The following is a 21588-nucleotide window of genomic DNA, read 5'->3' on the forward strand; positions in this document are numbered from 1 at the left end:
GCCGACCTGGAAGCAGGAGACAGCAGTGGCTAAAAACCGCATCACTGGAGACTGGTGAGCGTAATCAGCCGACCTGGAAGCAGGAGACAGCAGCGGCTAAAGACAGCATCGCTGGAGACTGGTGAGTTTAAAATGCACACTGAGATGAAGAACTTTTCCCTCACCTGTCCCCGGCGCTTCTGTCCGTGGTGCTGATGTCTCAGGAACTGCAGTCATGCTTCCGGGTTTGCAGTGCAATAAATATTCATGAGCATAATGAGCAGGCCCTGAAGCAAGGGACAGGAGCGCCAGAAACAGCAGCACTGGAGACAGGTGAGTATAGAAAAATAATTTTATTTCACAGACACGTTTTCTCCGGCACATGTCAGACGGATCACATCACTGACTGGTTCATGTGACATCCGTGCTCTCGGAGAAAAATGGACTTATCTCCGTGTGGAACACACACGGTCCTTGTGAAAACACTGATGTCTGCGCCATTCCATTGATTTTAATGGGTCTGCGTATGTCCGTGTCTCCGGTACGTATGAAACTGGACGTCATATGTACCAAAATCATTGACATGGGAAGGGGGCCTTACGTGTATTAATGTTGAATTTAGTTGGGTAGTCAGACAACATAGAACATTCATTTTCCATAATCTGTCATTTTTATTTTTTCTAGAGATCTTTAAGCAATTTCAAAATACCAAAACAGTGAGTCGCGAAAAATCCTTCGCCAACAGAGTTAATATGATTGCAAACCGAAGTGTGGTGAGTTGTTTTTATGTTTGTTGTTACTTTTCAATTATTGGTTCTAATTACTCAGCATATAAATAGCAAACAACAGGGGCCAGGAAAAGGTATTTTGGTGCCATAGGCAGGTGAAGCTGATGGTGCTCCTTCCCCTTCCCCAATTGACCCTCAGCCTTCATGTAAAGGCATGGGTCAGAAACCAATCTAAAAGGACCCCTAATGCACTTGCCCTCCCACTCCGATGGATCAGGTACTAAAACTTTACAGGCCACCTTCCCCTCCAATTACTGCTGCAAGTCTTTTGGTCTCTTTGTACTTTGCACATCTCAAGGTGACATTTTTGCCCATAATTTCTCTAGCTCAGTGAGATTGGATGGAGACGTCTGTGAACAGCAATTTTCAAGTCTTGTTACAAATTTTCAATGGGATTTAGATCTGGACTGTGACTGGGCCTTTCACACACATAAATATGCTTTGTTCTAAACCATCCATTGTAGCTCTTGCAGGATGATTAGGGTCATTGTCCTGCTGGAAGGTAAACCTACACCCCAGTCTTAAGTCTTTTGCAGGATTTCCTCCAGGATTGCCCTATATTTAGCTCCATCCATCTTCTCATAATCTCTGATCAGTTTCCCTGCCCCTGCTGAAGAAAAGTCTCCCTACATCATGATGCTGCTACCACCATGGGTGATGGTGGGCATGGTGTTTTCAGTGGGATGTACATTGCTAGTTTTTTGCATCAAAATGTTTTGCATTTAGCCCCGAAAATTCTACTTTGGTGTCATCTGAGCAGAGCACCTTCTTCCACGTGCAATGGTAGAAGACACTCTGTGTCAAGACTTGACTTGAAAATTGCTGTTCACAGATGCTCTCCATCCAATCTCACTAAGCTAGAGCTATTTTGCAAATGAGAATTGTCCCATTTAACCAGAGCACCTTCTTCAAAATGCTCGCTTTGTTCTCTAGATGACTTTTTATAAACAGAAAGGTTGTCTTATGGCTTCTTGCTTTCAAAAATGACTTTCTTAAAACTCTTCCATCAAGGGCTGTTTTAGGGAGTATACGACTAATAATTGTCCCATTGACAGATTCTCCCACCTACACTGTGATTTCTGCAGCTCCTCCAGAGTGATAATGCCCTTCTTGGCTATTTCTCTGATTTGTGCTCTCCTTGCTTTGGATGTCAGCTTAGGTGGACAGTCATGTGTTGGTAGGTTTTAAGTTGTGCCATCCTTCTTCCATGTTTGGATGATGGATTGAACAGTGCTCTATAAGTTGTTCAGAGCTTGGGATATTTTTTATAACCTAACCCTGCTTTACTCTTCTTCACAACTTTATCCCTGACCTGTCCAGTGTGTTCCTTGGTTTTCATTATGCTGTTTGATCCCTAATGCTCTCAAACAAACCTCTGAGGCCTTCACAGAACAGCTGTAGTTATATTGAGAATAAATTGCGCACAAGTGGACTCAGTTTACGAACTATGGGGCTTCTGGTGACATATAGTCAATTGTGGCAATTGTTTGTGTGTCCATAATATGTATATATTTTTTTTTAGATACCTGAAAACCCACTTACTAGTGACATTCTGCATTTCACTGCACCAGAGGCTTTGGAATGCCTTCAGGCTATTGAACAAGGTCTAGTAATGGAAGAAAGTCCTCTGGACTCGGTAGATGTTTTGGGCATCATCCAGATCTTGAAAGAAGTCGCAGATGTGGATCTGCACGAGAGCGAAGGAACTCTGGAAGAACTGAGTCGCCATTTTGTTCAGGTCACTGGGGAACTTCTCGAGCAAAACGATCCAGATGTTTGGTCAGAAGTTACACCGGTAATTTTTTTTTTTACAAAATTTTGGTGTTAGTGTGACTACTGTAACAAAAAGTTTGACCCAAATGGAAATAACTATGGAAAATGTTGCATTTTAGCTTATCAAGGGACCTATGACCATCATTCAGACCGTGGAGAAAATGGCCAGTAACTTTGTCCAATTTGTCTCTGATAAGAAAAAAGAAGTTGTAATACATCACAAGAACATTGGTTTGTGGATCATGTAATACTATTTATGTATATTAAGGATTAATTAACACTAGAAGTCCCAGAGAGGGGTCATTTAACATTTCTACCTTTGGAACCCAGAGACGGGTCGAATGACCTGAAGGATTTTAGCTAACATCCTATAATCACCGTCTTTTGTTCTGTAATTAAGGCCATTACTGTCGCACCACAGGAGGTTGTTGTTTTCCATTGAGCTTAGCCATTTAGTTTCTAGCTAGTTCTATTCAGTTTGGACTAAGGGTCATTTGACCCTCTTTCGGGACTTCAGGGGGAGCTCGAAATTTCTGGGACTTCTATTGTTAAACTGTAAGAAACATTTTGATATGTTGTACCCACGATTTACCAGATTTGTTAAATTTGGTTCAGGTTCTGCGATCTCTTAAACTAAGGGGAAGTGCTTAGCGTATACATTTTGTTATCCATTTCCCGCATAACACAGTTGTTTTTCTCAACTTACAACAGTGCATCTCAATACATTAGAATATCCTCAAAGTTAATTTATTTCAGTAATTCAATGCAAACAGGAAACTCCTATATTATATAGAGTCATTACACACAGAAGGATCTATTCCTATATATTATATAGAGTCATTACACACAGAGGGATCTATTCCTATATATTATATAGAGTCATTACACACAGAGGGATCTATTCCTATATATTATATAGAGTCATTACACACAGAAGGATCTATTCCTATATATTATATAGAGTCATTACACACAGAGGGATCTATTCCTATATATTATATAGAGTCATTACACACAGAGGGATCTATTCCTATATATTATATAGAGTCATTACACAAAGAGGGATCTATTCCTATATATTATATAGAGTCATTACACACAGAGGGATCTATTCCTATATATTATATAGAGTCATTACACAGAGCGGGATCTATTCCTATATATTATATAGTCATTACACACAGAGGGATCTATTCCTATATATTATATAGAGTCATTACACACAGAGGGATCTATTCCTATATATTATATAGTCATTACACACAGAGGGATCTATTCCTATATATTATATAGAATCATTACACAAAGAGGGATCTATTCCTATATATTATATAGAGTCATTAGACATAGAATGATCTATTCCTATATATTATATAGAGTCATTACACAGAGCGGGATCTATTCCTATATATTATATAGTCATTACATACAGAGGGATCTATTCCTATATATTATAAAGTCATTACACAGAGTGGGATCTATTCCTATATATTATATAGTCATTACATACAGAGGGATCTATTCCTATATATTATATAGAGTCATTACACACAGAGGGATCTATTCCTATATAGAGTCATTACACACAGAGGGATCTATTCCTATATATATTATATACAGAGGGATCTATTTCATGTGTTTATTTCTGTTTATGTTGATGATTATGGCTTACAGCCAATGAAAACCCAAAAGTCATTATCTCAATAAATTAGAATATTATATAAGACCAATCTCAGAAATGTTGGCGCCTACTGAAAAGTCTGTACAGTAAATGCCTCAATACTTGGTCGGGGCTCCTTTTGCATGAATTACTGCATCAATGCGGCAATGTGGCATGGAGGCGATCAGCTTGTGGCACTGCTGAGGTGTTATGGAAGCCCAGGTTGCTTTGATAGCAGCCTGCAGCTCGTCTGCATTGTTGGCTCTGGTGTCTGGTGTCTCTCATAGATTCTCTATGGGGTTTAGGTCAGGCGAGATTGCTGGCCAAGCAAGCACAGTGATACTGTGGTTAGTAAACCAGGTATTGGTACTTTTGGCAGTGTGGACAGGAGCCAAGTCCTGCTGGAAGATGAAAGTTCCATCTCCAAAAAGCTTGTCGGCAGAGGAAAGCATGAAGTGGTCTAAAATTTCCTGGTAGATGGCTGCGCTGACTTTGGTCTTGATAAAACACAGTGGAGCTACACCAGCAGATGACATGGCTCCCCAAACCATCACTGATTGTGGAAACGTCACACTAGACCTCAAGCAGCTTGGATTGTGGCCTGTCCACTCTTCCTCCAGACTCTGGGACCGCGATTTCTAAAATGAAATGCAAAATTTACTTTCATCTGAAAACAATACCTTGGTCTATTGAGAACAGTCCAGTTCTTTTTCTCCTTGGCCCAGGTAAGACCCTTCTGGTGTTGTCTATTGGTCATGAGTGGATTGACACAAGGGATGCGACAGTTGTAGCCCATGTCCTGGATACGTCTGTGTGTGGTGGCTCTTCAATCACTGACTCCAGCAGCAGGGAATTTCCCCCAAATTTTTGAATGGCCTTTTCTTAACAATCCTCTCAAGGCTGCGATTATCCCGGTTGCTTGTGCACCTTTTCTACCACACTTTTTCCTTTCACTCAACTTTCCATTAATATGCTTGGATACAGCACTCTGTGAACAGCCAGATCCTTTTGCAATGACCTTTGTGGCTTACCCTCTTTGTGGAGTGTGTCAGTGACTGCCTTCTGGACATCTGTCGAGTCAGCAGTCTTCCCCATGATTGTGTATCCTACGGACCCAGACTAAGGGACCATTTTAAATGCTTATGAAGCATTTGCAGGTGTTTTGTGTTAATTACTCTAATTTTTTTTTAAGATAATGACTTTTGGGTTTTCATTGGCTGTAAGCCATAATCATCAACATTAACAGAAATAAACACTTGAAATAGATCTGTGTGTAATGACTCTATATAATATATAGGAATAGATCACTCAGTGTGTAATGTCTCTGTATAATATATAGGAATAGATCCCTCTGTGTGTAATGACTCTATATAATATATAGGAATAGATCACTCTGTGTGTAATGTCTCTGTATAATATATAGGAATAGATCCCTCTGTTTGTAATGACTCTATATAATATATAGGAATAGATCCCTCTGTGTGTAATGACTCTATATAATATATAGGAATAGATCCCTCTGTGTGTAATGACTCTATATAATATATAGGAATACATCCCTCTGTGTGTAATGACTCTATATAATATATAGGAATAGATCCCTCTGTGTGTAATGAGTCTAAATAATATATAGTAATAGATCCCTCTGTGTGTAATGACTCTATATAATATATATGAATAGATCCCTCTGTATGTAATGACTCTATATAACATATAGGAATAGATCCCTCTGTGTGTAATGACTATTTAATATATAGAAATAGATCACTCGGTGTGTAATGACTCTATCTAATATATAGGAATAGATCCCTCTGTGTGTAATGACTCTATATAATATATAGGAATAGATCCCTCTGTGTGTAATGACTCTATATAATATATAGGAATACATCCCTCTGTGTGTAATGACTCTATATAATATATAGGAATAGATCCCTCTGTGTGTAATGACTCTAAATAATATATAGGAATAGATCTCTCTGTGTGCAATGACTCTATATAATATATATGAATAGATCCCTCTGTATGTAATGACTCTATATAACATATAGGAATAGATCCCTCTGTGTATAATGACTATTTAATATATAGAAATAGATCACTCGGTGTGTAATGACTCTATCTAATATATAGGAATAGATCACTCTGTGTGCAATGACTCTATATAACATACAGGAATAGATCCCTCTGTGTGTAATGACTATTTAATATATAGAAATAGATCATTCGGTGTGTAATGACTCTATATAATATATAGGAATAGATCCCTCTGTGTGTAATGACTCTATATAATATATAGGAATAGATCCCTCTGTGTGTAATGACTCTATATAATATATAGGAATAGATCCCTCTGTGTGTAATGACTCTATATAATATATAGGAATACATCCCTCTGTGTGTAATGACTCTATATAATATATAGGAATAGATCCCTCTGTGTGTAATGACTCTATATAATATATAGGAATAGATCCCTCTGTGTGTAATGACTCTATATAATATATAGGAATAGATCCCTCTGTGTGTAATGACTCTATATAACATATAGGAATAGATCCCTCTGTGTGTAATGACTATTTAATATATAGAAATAGATCACTCGGTGTGTAATGACTCTATATAATATATAGGAATAGATCCCTCTGTGTGCAATGACTCTATATAATATATAGGAATAGATCCCTCTGTGTGCAATGACTCTATATATTATATAGGAATAGATCACTCTGTGTGCAATGACTCTATATAATATATAAGAATAGATCACTCTGTGTGCAATGACTCTATATAACATATAGGAATAGATCACTCTGTGTAATGACTATTTAATATATAGAAATAGACCACTCGGTGTGTAATGACTCTATATAATATATAGGAATAGATCCCTCTGTGTGTAATGACTCTATATAATATATAGGAATAGATCCCTCTGTGTGCAATGACTCTATATAATATATAGGAATAGATCTCTGTGTGCAATGACTCTATATATTATATAGGAATAGATCACTCTGTGTGCAATGACTCTATATAATATATAGGAATAGATCACTCTGTGTGCAATGACTCTATATAACATATAGGAATAGATCCCTCTGAGTGTAATGACTATTTAATATATAGAAATAGATCACTCGGTGTGTAATGACTCTATATAATATATAGGAATAGATCCCTCTGTGTGTAATGACTCTATATAATATATAGGAATAGATCCCTCTGTGTGTAATGACTCTATATAATATATAGGAATACATCCATCTGTGTGTAATGACTCTATATAATATATAGGAATAGATCCCTCTGTGTGTAATGACTCTATATAATATATAGGAATAGATCCCTCTGTGTGTAATGACTCTCTATATAATATATATGAATAGATCCCTCTGTGTGTAATGACTCTATATAACATATAGGAATAGATCCCTCTGTGTGTAATGACTCTATATAATATATAGGAATAGATCCCTCTGTGTGTAATGACTCTATATAACATATAGGAATAGATCCCTCTGTTTGTAATGACTATTTAATATATAGAAATAGATCACTCGGTGTGTAATGACTCTATATAATATATATGAATAGATCTCTCTGTGTGCAATGACTCTATATAATATATAGGAATAGATCCCTCTGTGTGCAATGACTCTATATAATATATATGAATAGATCACTCTGTGTGCAATGACTCTATATAACATATAGGAATAGATCCCTCTGTGTGTAATGACTATTTAATATATAGAAATAGATCACTCGGTGTGTAATGACTCTATATAATATATAGGAATATATTCCTCTGTGTGTAATGACTCTATATAATATATAGGAATAGATCCCTCTGTGTGTAATGACGCTAAATAATATATAGGAATAGATCCCTCTGTGTGTATTGACTCTATATAATATATAGGAATATATCCCTCTGTGTGTAATGACTCTATATAATATATAGGAATAGATCCCTCTCTGTGTAATGACGCTATATAATATATAGGAATAGATCCCTCTGTGTGCAATGACTCTATATAATATATAGGAATAGATCCATCTGTGTGTAATGACTCTATATAATCTATAGCAATAGATCCCTCTGTGTGTATTGACTCTATATAGGAATAGATCCCTCTGTGTATAATGACTCTATATAATATGAGTTTCCATTTTTGTATTCAATTAATGAAATAAATTAACTTTTTGATGATATTCTAATTTATTGAGATGCACTTGTAGGTGTTTGTTGCTTTACCAGAGGTTATGACGAAATAAACCCTCTTGATTTATACAGCAATGGGGGTTGGGGGATGGTGGGATCATGTTAACCTAGTCAATGTAAGGTGCCTTTATAGAAACCATGTTATTGTAAATGTCTAGAATTGGCATATGTATAAGTTGACTGAACTCTTCTCTAGAAATTGCTGTGAATTACGTTGACCTAAAAGTGGACCAATGTATTTACAAAGTACATACCACTGAAAAAGTGGATGAAATAGAAGTTCTTGGGGAAGACCTTAAGAAATGGATAGAAGACGGTAAGGAGCATACCACTGATAAAAATACATAAACAACCTTATATGAGCTTAAATGATGATAAACATAACTGAACATAAAAGGAACCCAATTGTCATAAATTGTACAAGTTTTTAACTAATTTATGTTATAACCATATGTTTGATATTGGGTACAGAGAGTTTGCCAATGGTTTCCTGCTCAGAAAGAAAATAAATACCCAACTTGCCAAAGGACCTGTCTAAATGACTTTTAATAATAATAATCCCTGAGCTCCCCTGATTCGGAAACCTTTTTCTGTTTCACGCTGCGTTGCTCCATTGCAGAGATATTAATATTTTTCTTTGGGGCACAGTATGTGAAATTTCTGCTTGCAGTCCAACTTGGCGTTTCTTCAGGGTCTTACCTGGAGCATGCACTTTTACATCTCCCTACCCAGATACTGCAGTCATAGGTCATTGTGGAAAGCTCAGGATGGAGCTGAAACGTTCAAGAGTTGAATAAAGTAAGAAAATGGATTGAATCTGAGTGCCGGGTTCTTTTTCTTCTTTCCTGGACTGCGTTCCATGTGCACCAAAGTTTAAGGATAGAGTGCCAGTCACCAGTTGGATCTTATACCAGGCGCTGCTGATAAGTCTTTGGTTTTACCCAGAAAGAAACGAGATAGAATGATGAAACTTTACATTTATTCCACATACTCTCCAGTGATGTCAACATACTTCTTACATCGGTATTCCAAGTTCTGTAAGCCTAGCAAAAAGGATTTCGGTTGTAACTTAAACCAGGCATCCATATTAGCCATGGCATCATAAATGGTGATGGTGTGAAATTTGGTACCCTTGAGGGGTTTCTTTAGGTTTGAAAACAGATGATAGTCGGAGGGATCTAGATCTGGTGAATAAGGTGGGTGGTCAACCAGCGGAAGCTCAGCTCTACCAGTTTTGCTGTTGTTGCTTGTACTGTGTGAGCGGAGGCGTTGTCTTGCCGGAACAAGGTTCCTTTGGACAGCCTTCCCGCACCTTTTGGCCTTCAGAGCTGCCTTCAATTGGTCCACAAAATCAATGTAATACCTTGCATTGGAGGTGGAACCCTTTTGAAGGTAGTCCACTAGAAGCACGCCCTCCTTATCTCAGAACACAGATGCCATCACCTTAGTGGCTGATTTTTTTCACGCTGAACTTCTTTGGATGAGGAGAACCACTGTGCCTCCACTCTTTTGACTGCTCCTTGTTTTCAGGGTCATAAAAATAAATCTAGGTCTCATCCATAGTGACCAGTCGATCCAGGAAGTTCTTATCAGTCTGGAAATGCTGACAAATGGACTGGGAAGTTTTCACTCGAAAGCTTCTCTGATCTGTTGTCAAAAATTTGGGGACTCACATTGCAGATCGCTTCCTCATATCCAAAATCCAAATGTTCATGGATAATGACACAAACACTTTCACGGGAAATCCCCATGATGTCTGCTATTGCTGTAGCTGAAATTCGTTGATTCTACAGTATGAGGTTGTGCACAGCATCGACAATCTCCGGAACAACAACCACTCTCGGTCGTCCAGTACGTTCCTCATCATTGGTGCTGAAGTGGCCTGTTTAAAAATTTGGCACCCGAGTTCTTACCTGTGGAATATGAAGGGCATTGATCCCCCAATGTCTGCGACATATCACCATGAATATCCTTTGTGGACTTTCCTTGCAGAAACAAGAATTTTATCCCTCCTCTGCTCTCATTTGCTGTAAATATCGTATTAGACTCCGCCATTTTGTTTTCCCGCGTGCGTAGAACACTGTTACATTAAGCAACAAACACAAAATTTTGAAAACATATATTAGACACATAAGGCTTTCATGTGATGTAACATTCGTTACCATAGAAGCAAAAAAACATCACAAAGCCAAAGCATTATCAGCAGCCCCTCGTAGCTCATTATTGTCTGAGACTGGAAGATCAGCTGCTGAGCTGTGATTTGCATTGTCTGGAAGAAACAGATGAAAGTACACACCCTTAGAAAAACTGTGAAGAAATGCCTTGTTAAACTACAAGCAGAGATTTCACATGCTGCGCTCCAAAAGCAACAAATATGAATATCTTTCTAATAGAGTGACGTAGAGCAAAACGGAAAACAGCGTCAAAATCAGGGGGACTAAGATTTTTTTTTACAAGGTATTTAACTATTCTTTGAAAAGAAGGTGCCTTCAGGGGCTAAGTGTGATATGCAGAATACAATCACTTTTTTGGCCTTATTGCTCCCAAAAGGTCTGCAAAAGCACTGGAAATGCAACAACCCAAGAAACATTTTACGAAAAATTGTAACATTAAGTCTATCAGTAAGGCTTGAGCTCTACTCCAGGGCTTCAAGCAATACTATGACTGCCAGGGTTGAAAGGTCAGGTAGGAGACCATTATCGGCACAACACTTTGAGAAGACATATGGAAATGCCATCTTGTTCTTCAGAATTTTTTTGATTTCTTAAATGTAATGTGCAGTCACTTCTTTTACATGAATTTTTCAATCACTCTAGGTCAGACGGAGGTTACAGTGGTGAACACGTGGTCAAGTTTAAACTCCTTTCAATATGTGTTTGAAGACCAGAGTCAAAGATTCATTCATGGAGATGCCTCTATCTCAGATGGCGGATACGAGTGAGTGACCAATGCTTCATAGTGTTACCTTTGTTCATGCATTATTTGTCTCTTATGCAATCCTTATAACATTTTAAGTCATGAGCCAAATCCACCCAGCTCCATATACTGGAAGATTTCGAAAGCCCCACCTAGATTATTTTTGCTATCGGAGTGATATCCCTAATGTAAGCTAATGTAATCCAAAAATCAACAAGGTTTACAAAATCAAAAATCCATAAATTAATGAGGTTCACCAAATAAAATAATCCACAAATTAATGAGATTCACCAAATTAAAAATCCACAAATTGAGGTTCACCAAATCAAAAATCCATAAATAAGGTTCACCAAATCAAACATCCAAAATTAATGAGTTTCACCAAATCAAAAATCCACAAATTATTGAGGTTTGCCAAATCAAAAATCCACAAATTTAATGAGGTTCACCAAATCAAAAATCCATAAATGAATGAGGTTCACCAAATCAAAAATCCACAAATTAATGAGGTTCACAAATCAAAAATCCATAAAAAATGAGGTTCACCAAATCAAAAATCCACAAATTAATGAGGTTCACTAAATGAAAAACCCACAAATTAATAAGGTTTATCAAATAAAAAATCCATAAATTGAGGTTCACCAAATCAAAAATCCATAAATTAATGAGGTTTACTAAATCAAAAATCCTCAAATTAATGAGGTTCACCAAATCAAAAATCTACAAATTAATGAGGTTTACCAAATCAAAAATCCATAAATTAATGAAGTTCATCAAATAAAAAAAGCAAATAAATTAATGAGGTTTACCAAATCAAAAATCCACAAATTAATCATATTATTTTTATGTTTGTTTGGTTTTTTTTTACGGACAAATATAGCAAATACCAATTTAAATGTATAACATTTTTGTTCTCAATGCTGATCCAGTCGAAAGACACTTGGGTTCAGGGGGGGGGGAGAATTGCTTTATCCCATTCCCTTATCTTTTTCCATCTGACGTGTCTTTTTTCATTTGCCGTGTATAATTACTATTGCTTCATCCAATGGAAAGGATTAAAAAATAGAGGATTTTTATTTCATTTTTTCCTAATTATCCTCTGTGGATTTAAGTTACACTTTTTTCCCTGTTCTGCCTATTTAGCTATGGTAGCAGTTGATTGATTGCCTAGAGATAGGATACATCCTCACATTATTTTACAGGCTTTCTATGCAACTTGTACTATTAAAAATTGCAACGTACCAATATTTGCTCTACACTTCAATCTTTCATCTAGTGCATACCACGGCTAGAGGAAATGCACATGTAATGGAAAGGCCGCTGATTTCCTGATTTGCTCACAGCCGACTACATTACCGGTAGAGATGAGCAACTTTGATGTGAATTACATTTGTCTTAAATTGTACAAAAATTTGAATATCCCCGAATCTGAACTTTTTGCAATTTGCATTGAGTGAATTTGGCATTCAACTCTGAATTAGAGATGTGATGCCCTGGCAAAACCAGGGTGTCACAGAGCCTGCAGACATCCAGCAAAGTGCAGGCCATTCCCCTCCTTGGTAACCTGATCCCACACCAGTGCAGCAGGACAGACACCTCCCCCAGTGTAAGAGCAAAACAGAGCAGCAGGGGAGGGGCTGGAGCAGAGTGTGTGGGGAGAGGGAAAGGAGAGGAGTCCGGAGTTGTAGCTCCCGGGCTGCTAGAGAAGCGTGCTCCAAAAGGGCCGGGACAGGCTGTTAGTGAGGAAGGGACTTGAGGTGACCGGGGCAAGGTAGTGGCCCGCCGGTATCGAAAGAGATCCCGGATCACTGCAGGGGAGTGGACTCCCCGTTCCCGGCTGAGGAGGAAAGAAAGAGAAAGAGTGGAGAAAAAGGCACCTGGCTGCAGGGAAAGAACAGGGGCTGCTGCACCGTGTGTGGGACTTAAACACCCTCCATACAGAAGGCTATGGACTCCGGCAGTTTCTAGTTTACCAGAGACTCTGTGAATTTGTGCCTGAGTGAGTACAACAGTGCCATCCGGCACCGCGCCGCGCTGCCCCTGCAACCCTGCACCCCGGCCATCCAGCCTCCCCGTTCCACCACCGGGCCCCGGGATCACCAACCCCTACCCACGGAGGGGGAACCAACATCCTAGCTGCTCCCTGCCATCGCTCCCGGGATCCCCGTTACCAGCAGCGGTGGTGCCGATTATCACCACGACCCGTGGGTGGCGTCACGAACTATCTCCCTAAACAAACCACCCCCTTTTCACTCTTGGGCGAGGAGCGCTGCTCCAGTCCCCAAGTCCGGCCCACCGCTCGAGCCACTGAGCAGCAGCAGAAGCCCCGGGCCCGAGTGTAGCGAGCGCGGCCCCTCCGCCCACGACAGAGAGAATGAAATTTTTCCGGAGTGTCACAGGTGCCATACAGTAATGTGGTTTCTGACAATAGAAGGTCACAATGCTCTCTGACTTTCTATTGCTCCTGCTGGCAGTATTCATTGTATTAATAATATATAATAATAATATTTATTCACTTATATAGCACCATGAATTCTACAGCGCTTTAAATTCATTGACAGCTCTGTTCCCATTGGGACTCAGTCTAAAGTAATAGGTAGCTTTCCTGCTGGATTTTCATCTCTCCCCCTTTTGGACCCAGCAGGAGCTCGCCATCCACTCAGCTGCTGATTATCAGTATTCTCTTGGTGCTTAAATACTCCCTTCTCCCTTGGACTGGTGCTGTGATATTATTCAGCTCATTCTGGCTCTGGTTGCAATCAGGTGGCTTGCGCTCATCTGTAGTATTGTGGCTGAAGCTTGCTGAACTCCTGTGGATAAGTAGTTCATGCTTTTCCCCCTGTGTGTCCTCCTTGTGTCTTCCTTTAGTGTTTAGTGGGGTTTTCGAAGAGCTCACCCCACCTTTTCCCTATTTAGGGCCCAGCACTAGGGGATATCTAGGTCAGGTATCCCGCTAGGCGCATAGGTATGATGACTACAATTCAATATTCATATCGTCATCTATCCAGAAGTAGATGACCGTTATATTCACTGGATTGCTGCATATCACATAACTGATGTATTACAGCATATACAAACTTATAATGATTACTCAGGTCAGGGAATTCATCACACTCAAAAATGGTCTCGTTAATAAGAGTATTTACCCCTCTATAAGGGTAAAATTTTGCAGCACACCTCGAAGCATTGGATCTCCGCAGTCAGATCCCCATTTTGTACACCAAACTACTTTAAAAATGTATTGCTGCAATATGTAGACTGACCACTAGGCGGCACTGTACATCACACTTCTTTGATAGTTATTTATGGATGTTGCGGGCAATGCGATGGCCACAAACGAAATGATTTTTTTCATGATCCTATGTTGCAAAATGAGCAACTGTACAAATACTGGGAAAAAAAATAGTTGCTGATAACCTTGTTACGTTGGGCATTTTCTGTATATATTGTATGAACAGAGACTATTGTAAGTTTTATTGATTTGCTGATCAATACGGCACTTGAGGTTCCTTGATGTTGTAGAATTGTAGAAGTGTATATCCTTCTTACATTTTGTAGCCTTTACTGCCATGTAACAATAAGAATACCACATTCGGAAGGGTCATAGCGCCACATTGTAGCATCTTCACATTTATATTTAGCGTTTATTATTATTGATCTCATATCTCCCTTTCTCTGCTCTTTTATGGCCTGGAGACTGTTAATTGTCCTGCTTTATTCTTTTTATCAGACGTATAGTATTACCAATATTGCATTAACCCCTTCACCACCCGGCCATTTTCAGATTTCCGTTTTATCCTCCCCTTCTTTCAAGAGCCATAACATTTTTTTTTTTATGTTTCCATCAATATACCCATAGGAGGGCTTTTTTTTTTTTTTGCGGGACAAGTTGTACTTTTGAATGACGCCATTTATTCTGTACCGGAAAAACAGGAACATTTTTATTTATTTTTTACTATTTTTTTTATTTTTTTATTTACTATGTTCACTCTATGGTAAAACGGACCTGCCTTTATGATTCCCCAGGTTGTTACGAGTTCGTAGACACCAAACATTGTATAGTTTTACTTTTATTTAATTATTATTAAAAAAATAAATAAAAGAATTGCGCTTTTGTCGCCATTTTCCAAAATCGTAGAATTCTTATTTTTTGTGATTTGGGGCTCAGTGGCAGCTTATTTTTTGTGTCTTGAGCTGATATCTTTAATTACGCCATGTTTGGGTAGATGTGATGTTTTGATCGCCTGTTATTGCATTTTAATGCAATGTTACGGTGACCAAAAAACGTAATTCTGGCATTGTGATTTTTTTTTCTCACTACACAGTGTACGGATCATATTAATTGATTTTATATTTTGATAGATCGGGCATTTCTGAACTTTTTTAAAAATTGTTTTATTTTCAATGAGGTAAAAGGGGGTGTATTTGTACTTTTTATAAATTTTTTTTCTTTTTTTAAAAAACTTTTTGTACACGTTTTATTGATGATTAGTCTCCTTGGGGAACTTCATGACTGCCCAGTCCGATCGCCTCTCCTGATCAGAGCGATGCTTCAGTATCTCTCTGTAAAGCAGAAATGCTGATCTTCTGTGAGTGGCAGCACTCACTAACTCCACGCTGTAATGACAACCCTTCAATGCCCCGTGATCACATTATGAGGGAATGGTGCGTTCTCTGCCGGAGCGCGATAAATCCCACTGTCAGAAAATGACAGCTCAATCTCAATAGTTAGCAGGAGTGGGTGGATCAGAGTTGCACATGTCGGCTGATCACATCAGTTACATGCATGGGGAATAATGCAGGCTCGCAGCACAAGCCTGCTTTAAAGGGACAGACAGATGCCTAGAAGGGGATAAGTCTACACTGCTGATGACTTGGTGTCAGAGATGAAGACACCAGGTGCAACAACAGTTTGTATTTTTTTTTATAACGGAAAGTACGCATCAGACATCAAGAGGATGTGGGAAGCCAGCCTCATGTAAGGTGTACTTACATAAATACATCACCAGAACCACCATCATTACATTAATACATCACTAGAACCAAGTTATGAGTAATTGAAGAGGATTTAGAGAGATTCTGCTGAATTTCTGCTCTAAAATAGAAATGTGAAAATACTCTAATTTACATTCCATTTTTGGATTAGAGGCTGAGCAGAATTTATCCAAATTATCCATGATAATCTCAAAAAAGATCTCAGTTGAGCATTGTTACATTTTAACATAGCCATGAAGCTTGTTCTAGATTGTTGAATTTATGTAAGATCAGAACCGCCATCAGTACAAAAATGCAGTGCCAGACCCACTGTCAGTACATGAATGCAGCACCAGAGCCACTGTCAGTACATGAATGCAGTGCCAGAACCACTGTCAGTACATGAATGTCATGCTAGAACCACTGTCAGTACATGAATGCAGCACCAGAGCCACTGTCAGTACATGAATGCGGTGCCAGAACCACTGTCGGTACACGAATGCCACACTAGAACCACTGTCGGTACATGAATGCAGCACCAGAGCCAATGTCAGTACATGAATGCAGCCCAAGAGCCACTGTCAGTACATCAATGCAGTGCCAGAACCACCATCAGTACATGAATGCAGCACCAGAATCACCGTCAGTACATGAATGCAGCACCAGAGCCACCATCAGTACATGTTGGAAATTTAAAATCTTCACCCCAGATAAATTTCGGCTAATGATTTTTCTTGCAGCTTAAATCCTGTATGTTAAAATTATGTAAAAACCACTTTGCTTATACTGTGATATGCTGGAGATGTTTTGCCTGCAGATCCACATGGCAAATCCACTGCATATCTGAATTCTGTGAATTTCTTTATTTGTAAGAAAACTCAAAAGCTGGAAACCATCCAAATTCATACAGTGCACTTCCTCCCTGATTTGCATATGACATATGATAGATATCTCATGACTGGCACATCTGATAGCTACAAAAAGGTGTTATTTCTATTGGAGTACAAGGCAGGCATGTGTGTTTTTTTCTATATATATATTTTTTGGTATTTTGGTAATATTAGTTGGTTTTGGTACATAAGTTACTGGACAAACCTTTTAATGAGTTATGGAACTCTTTCCTGTTAACACCTACAATTTATGCTTTGTCTTCAGACATGTGGGCACTTACCTTGGATCCTCTGTTATATCGTCAACTGTACTAGCCGGAGAGCGAGAAATAAGCACTTCTGTGCAGTATTATTTGTGGCACACTGAGATACCGGTGAGTATTACACATCAAATATTGCGTACAGATATTTGTAGCAGATGTAAGGTGCATTAAATGATACATACACTACTGGGCTGTTTAATCATGCAATTTACACCAGTTTACTGTGGGGTGTACAAAAAATTGCTGTATGTGGGCAGAGACCTGAACTGCCCAATCAGTAACTTCCATTGGGGTTCCAGTCAAGTCCGGGTTCAGAAGCGAATTCAAAGGGTTCGCTCACCTCTAGTCATTAGAAATAAATACTGATTTTGTTTAGGTAGGTAATGGGTATAGAACATTAAAATGGCTGCTGTCTTGTACCTATGAACATGTGCAGTAGTAAGCTTTGCTGCTGAGACCTGGACCTTATCACAGTATGTAGCATATAAAGCACACAGCAGCGTTTCATAAAAACAAGTGGACAGCAGTGTGAGCAGCCTCTTCTTACCGCTGCACCCCTGGTATCTCTAGTAGAAGATCAGGAAGACAGGAGGACAGCAGTATGAGCAGCCTCTTCTTACCTCAGTACCCCTGGTATCTCCAATATTAGATCAGAAAGCAAGGTGGACAGCAGTGTGAGCAGCCTCTTTTTACCGCTGCACCCCTGGTATCTCTAGTAGTAGATCAGGAGGACAGCAGTATGAGCAGCCTCTTCTTACCTCAGTACCCCTGGTATCTCCAATATTAGATCAGAAAGCAAGGTGGACAGCAGTATGAGCAGCCTCTTCTTACGTCAGCACCCCTGGTAGCTACAGTATTGGATCAGAAAGACAGATTGACAGCAGTGTGAGGAGCATCGTCTTACCTCAGCACCCCTGATATCTCCAGTATTAGATCATAAAGACAGGTGGAAAGCAGTGTGAGTAGTCTCTTCTTACCTCAGCACCCAGATATCTACACTAATAGATCAGAAAGAAATGGTGGACAGTAGTGTGAGCAACCTCTTATCACCTAAACGCTCCTGGTATCTCCAGTAATAGATTGGATAGATGGGGTTCTAAGTAGTGTGAGCAATGTCTTTTTACCTCAGCACCCCTAGTACTACATTAAGTAGGCGGGGTGAACAGCAGAGGGGACAGCCTCTTCCTACCTCGGCAACACTGTTTTTTCCAGTATTATAATTACATTAGATACATAGGGTTCTCAGTAGTGTCAGCAGCCACTTCTTAACGCAACACCCCTGGCCCTGGTATCTCCTGTATTAGATCGGATTGATATGGTGGAAAACAGTGGATTCAGCCTTTTATAGCTCAGCACTCTTCATATCTCCAATATGAAATGAGACAAAAATGGTGGACAGCAGTGTGAGCAGCCTCTTCTTACCCCAGCACCCTGCAATTCCGATTGTTAGATCTGAAGATCCAGAGAGCAAATAGGGAGTAGGGAAGATTATTTCTGCACAAGCACACAGACTGCTGTCTAATAACTTTCTAGGACAGGTTTCTTTAACTGTAACGAGATGGCAGCTAATTTCATTCTATAGTAATTACCTCCCAAAAATTAGTGTTATTTCCTAGTTAAAAGGAATATGATTATAAATAAATACCTAGATAGAGTACATTAATTTATTTTATTCTTCAAAGGGAATCCTTGTAAATGGAAATGGTAATGGTCAGTCCAAGGATTATTTCAGTGGTCCCTCCCTGTGTCAAACTGTGCTTCATAGTTTTTGCGCTGATGTATAATTATCTCTTACACTCCTGAAAGGGTGTAAAGGGAAGAAAAGATATTCCTTTGGAATGGGGGATTGTTTATAACATATAGTTCCAAAGGTAAAAACAAAATACTAGAAGCATAACAACATATCAAGCTTAGATGAACACTGGGTTTCGCCCACTTAAGGGCTTCATCTAGAGCTTATCCAGAATATCACATTTATACCTGATATTACTAGCAGGAGTTGATCAATGTGAAAGTACATTGCAACATTACTTAACGGCTTCCCCATATTGAAGTGTGACTATGCTTTCAGCGCTTGTTTTCTTTACAATACGATATCACATTATCTGATCATTTCTTTGTTACAATGTATAGCCGAACAGATCGATCAAGCTCAGAACCAGTCCAGTCTGTGTTTTTTGGGATTTCAGCATCGGGTAAGTGCCTTATTGATATGTTACTGATACAATGTAAAGGGCTTATATAATGTAAGTGCTGGGGAAATTCAGACAATAGCTTACGGAAATGAGCCTGTGGAGACTGGGAAATGTTTCCGCTGAAGCCAGTAGATGGCAGAGTCTATTCATTGTTCATAGCCCGCACGTTCTCTACACAATTCACCTACAGTATGAAAAAAACAAACTGAACTTTGAAGAAAAGTAAATAAAAAAAAAAAAAGTGACATAAATATAAAACAATCTGACATCTGCCGTAGGTGTATATATACAGTATATCTAATATATAAAGCTCAGTGTATGTATGTATATGTATGTGTGTGTGTGTGTGTCCGCTAAAGTAATTTGCACCGTCGCATTTACAATCACGAACTTTTGCACAGACACTCCATGTGACCCAGGGAACGTCATAGACTATGTTTTGACGGGGAAATTTAGCGATTGCTAGCAATGTCGCGAGTAGAGATGAGCGAACCGGTCGCGGTTCGGCTCGAGGTTGGTTCGCCGAACGGACCTCCCGTTCGAGTTCGGTTCGTCGAACGTTCGACGAACCGAACTCGAACTGCATAGGAAACAATGGCAGGCATTCACAAACACAGAAAAACACCTAGAAAACACCCTCAAAGGTGTCCTAAAGGTGACAAACAACTCAAACACATTGGAAAGTGACAAGGACATATACTCATGCGAAAACAAAACAGCTGGACAAGGAAAAAGAGGAGGAGACACAGATATAGGCATGGCACGCCCTTCTAAAATCATGTAAAACACCGCAAGGTGACTCCAAGCGGAGTCTCCATTTTTTCCAAAAATTGGGCCACACACACACCCACCCCTTCAGTGGCAGCAGTTGTGCCCCAGTTGTACACTTCACAGCTACATTTGCATCAAGCACATTCAAAAATACGCCATTCTTATCCATCCCCAGGATGACACCGGGGTAGGTAGCAAAGTCTTTGCTGACCCATGACTTGTTCATCTTGGCTTCTTTTAAAAACAATGTAAGCAAGGGTTACTCCAAGCGGAGTCTCCCTTTTTTTCCAAAAATTGGGCCACACAGACACCCACCCCATCAGTGGCAGCACTTGTGCCCCAGTTGCAAACAGGATGTTTTGATTTGCATCAAGCACATTCAAAAATACGCCATTCTTATCCGTCCCCAGGATGACACCGGGGTAGGTAGCAAAGTCTTTCCTGATCCCAGCTCTGTTCATCTTGGCTTCTTTTAAAAACACAGCAAGCAAGGGTTACTCCAAGCGGAGTCTCCCTTTTTTCCAAAAATTGGGCCACACAGACACCCACCCCATCAGTGGCAGCACTTGGGCCCTAGTTGCAAACAGGATGTTTTGATTTGCATCAAGCACATTCAAAAATACGCCATTCTTATCCGTCCCCAGGATGACACCGGGGTAGGTAGCAAAGTCTTTGCTGATCCCAGCTCTGTTCATCTTGGCTTCTTTTAAAAACACATCAAGCAAGGGTTACTCCAAGCGGAGTCTCCCTTTTTTTCCAAAAATTGGGCCACACAGACACCCACCCCATCAGTGGCAGCACTTGGGCCCTAGTTGTACACTTCACAGCTAGATTTGCATCAAGCACATTCAAAAATACCCCATAATTAACCGTCCCCAGGATGACACCGGGGTAGGTAGCAAAGTCTTTGCTGACCCATGACTTGTTCATCTTGGCTTCTTTTAAAAACAATGTAAGCAAGGGTTACTCCAAGCGGAGTCTCCCTTTTTTCCAAAAATTGGGCCACACAGACACCCACCCCATCAGTGGCAGCACTTGGGCCCTAGTTGCAAACAGGATGTTTTGATTTGCATCAAGCACATTCAAAAATACGCCATTCTTATCCGTCCCCAGGATGACACCGGGGTAGGTAGCAAAGTATTTCCTGATCC

General features: G+C 39.5%; 1 protein-coding gene across 2 annotated transcripts in view; it reads left to right on the forward strand.

The window, feature by feature from the left end:
* Positions 1–21588, forward strand: part of ADGRD2 (adhesion G protein-coupled receptor D2) — a 322387-nt gene that overhangs the window by 63101 nt on the left and 237698 nt on the right. For both annotated transcript variants that reach the window (XM_075324128.1, XM_075324127.1), the window contains 7 exons: positions 664–752; positions 2290–2562; positions 2660–2771; positions 8625–8744; positions 11245–11365; positions 17474–17582; positions 19605–19666. In XM_075324128.1, the coding sequence (XP_075180243.1) occupies positions 664–752; positions 2290–2562; positions 2660–2771; positions 8625–8744; positions 11245–11365; positions 17474–17582; positions 19605–19666 (886 nt within the window). The remainder of the gene's footprint in view (positions 1–663; positions 753–2289; positions 2563–2659; positions 2772–8624; positions 8745–11244; positions 11366–17473; positions 17583–19604; positions 19667–21588) is intronic.

The sequence above is a fragment of the Anomaloglossus baeobatrachus genome, chromosome 9 (assembly GCF_048569485.1).
Source record: "Anomaloglossus baeobatrachus isolate aAnoBae1 chromosome 9, aAnoBae1.hap1, whole genome shotgun sequence".
Taxonomy (NCBI): Eukaryota; Metazoa; Chordata; class Amphibia; order Anura; family Aromobatidae; genus Anomaloglossus; species Anomaloglossus baeobatrachus.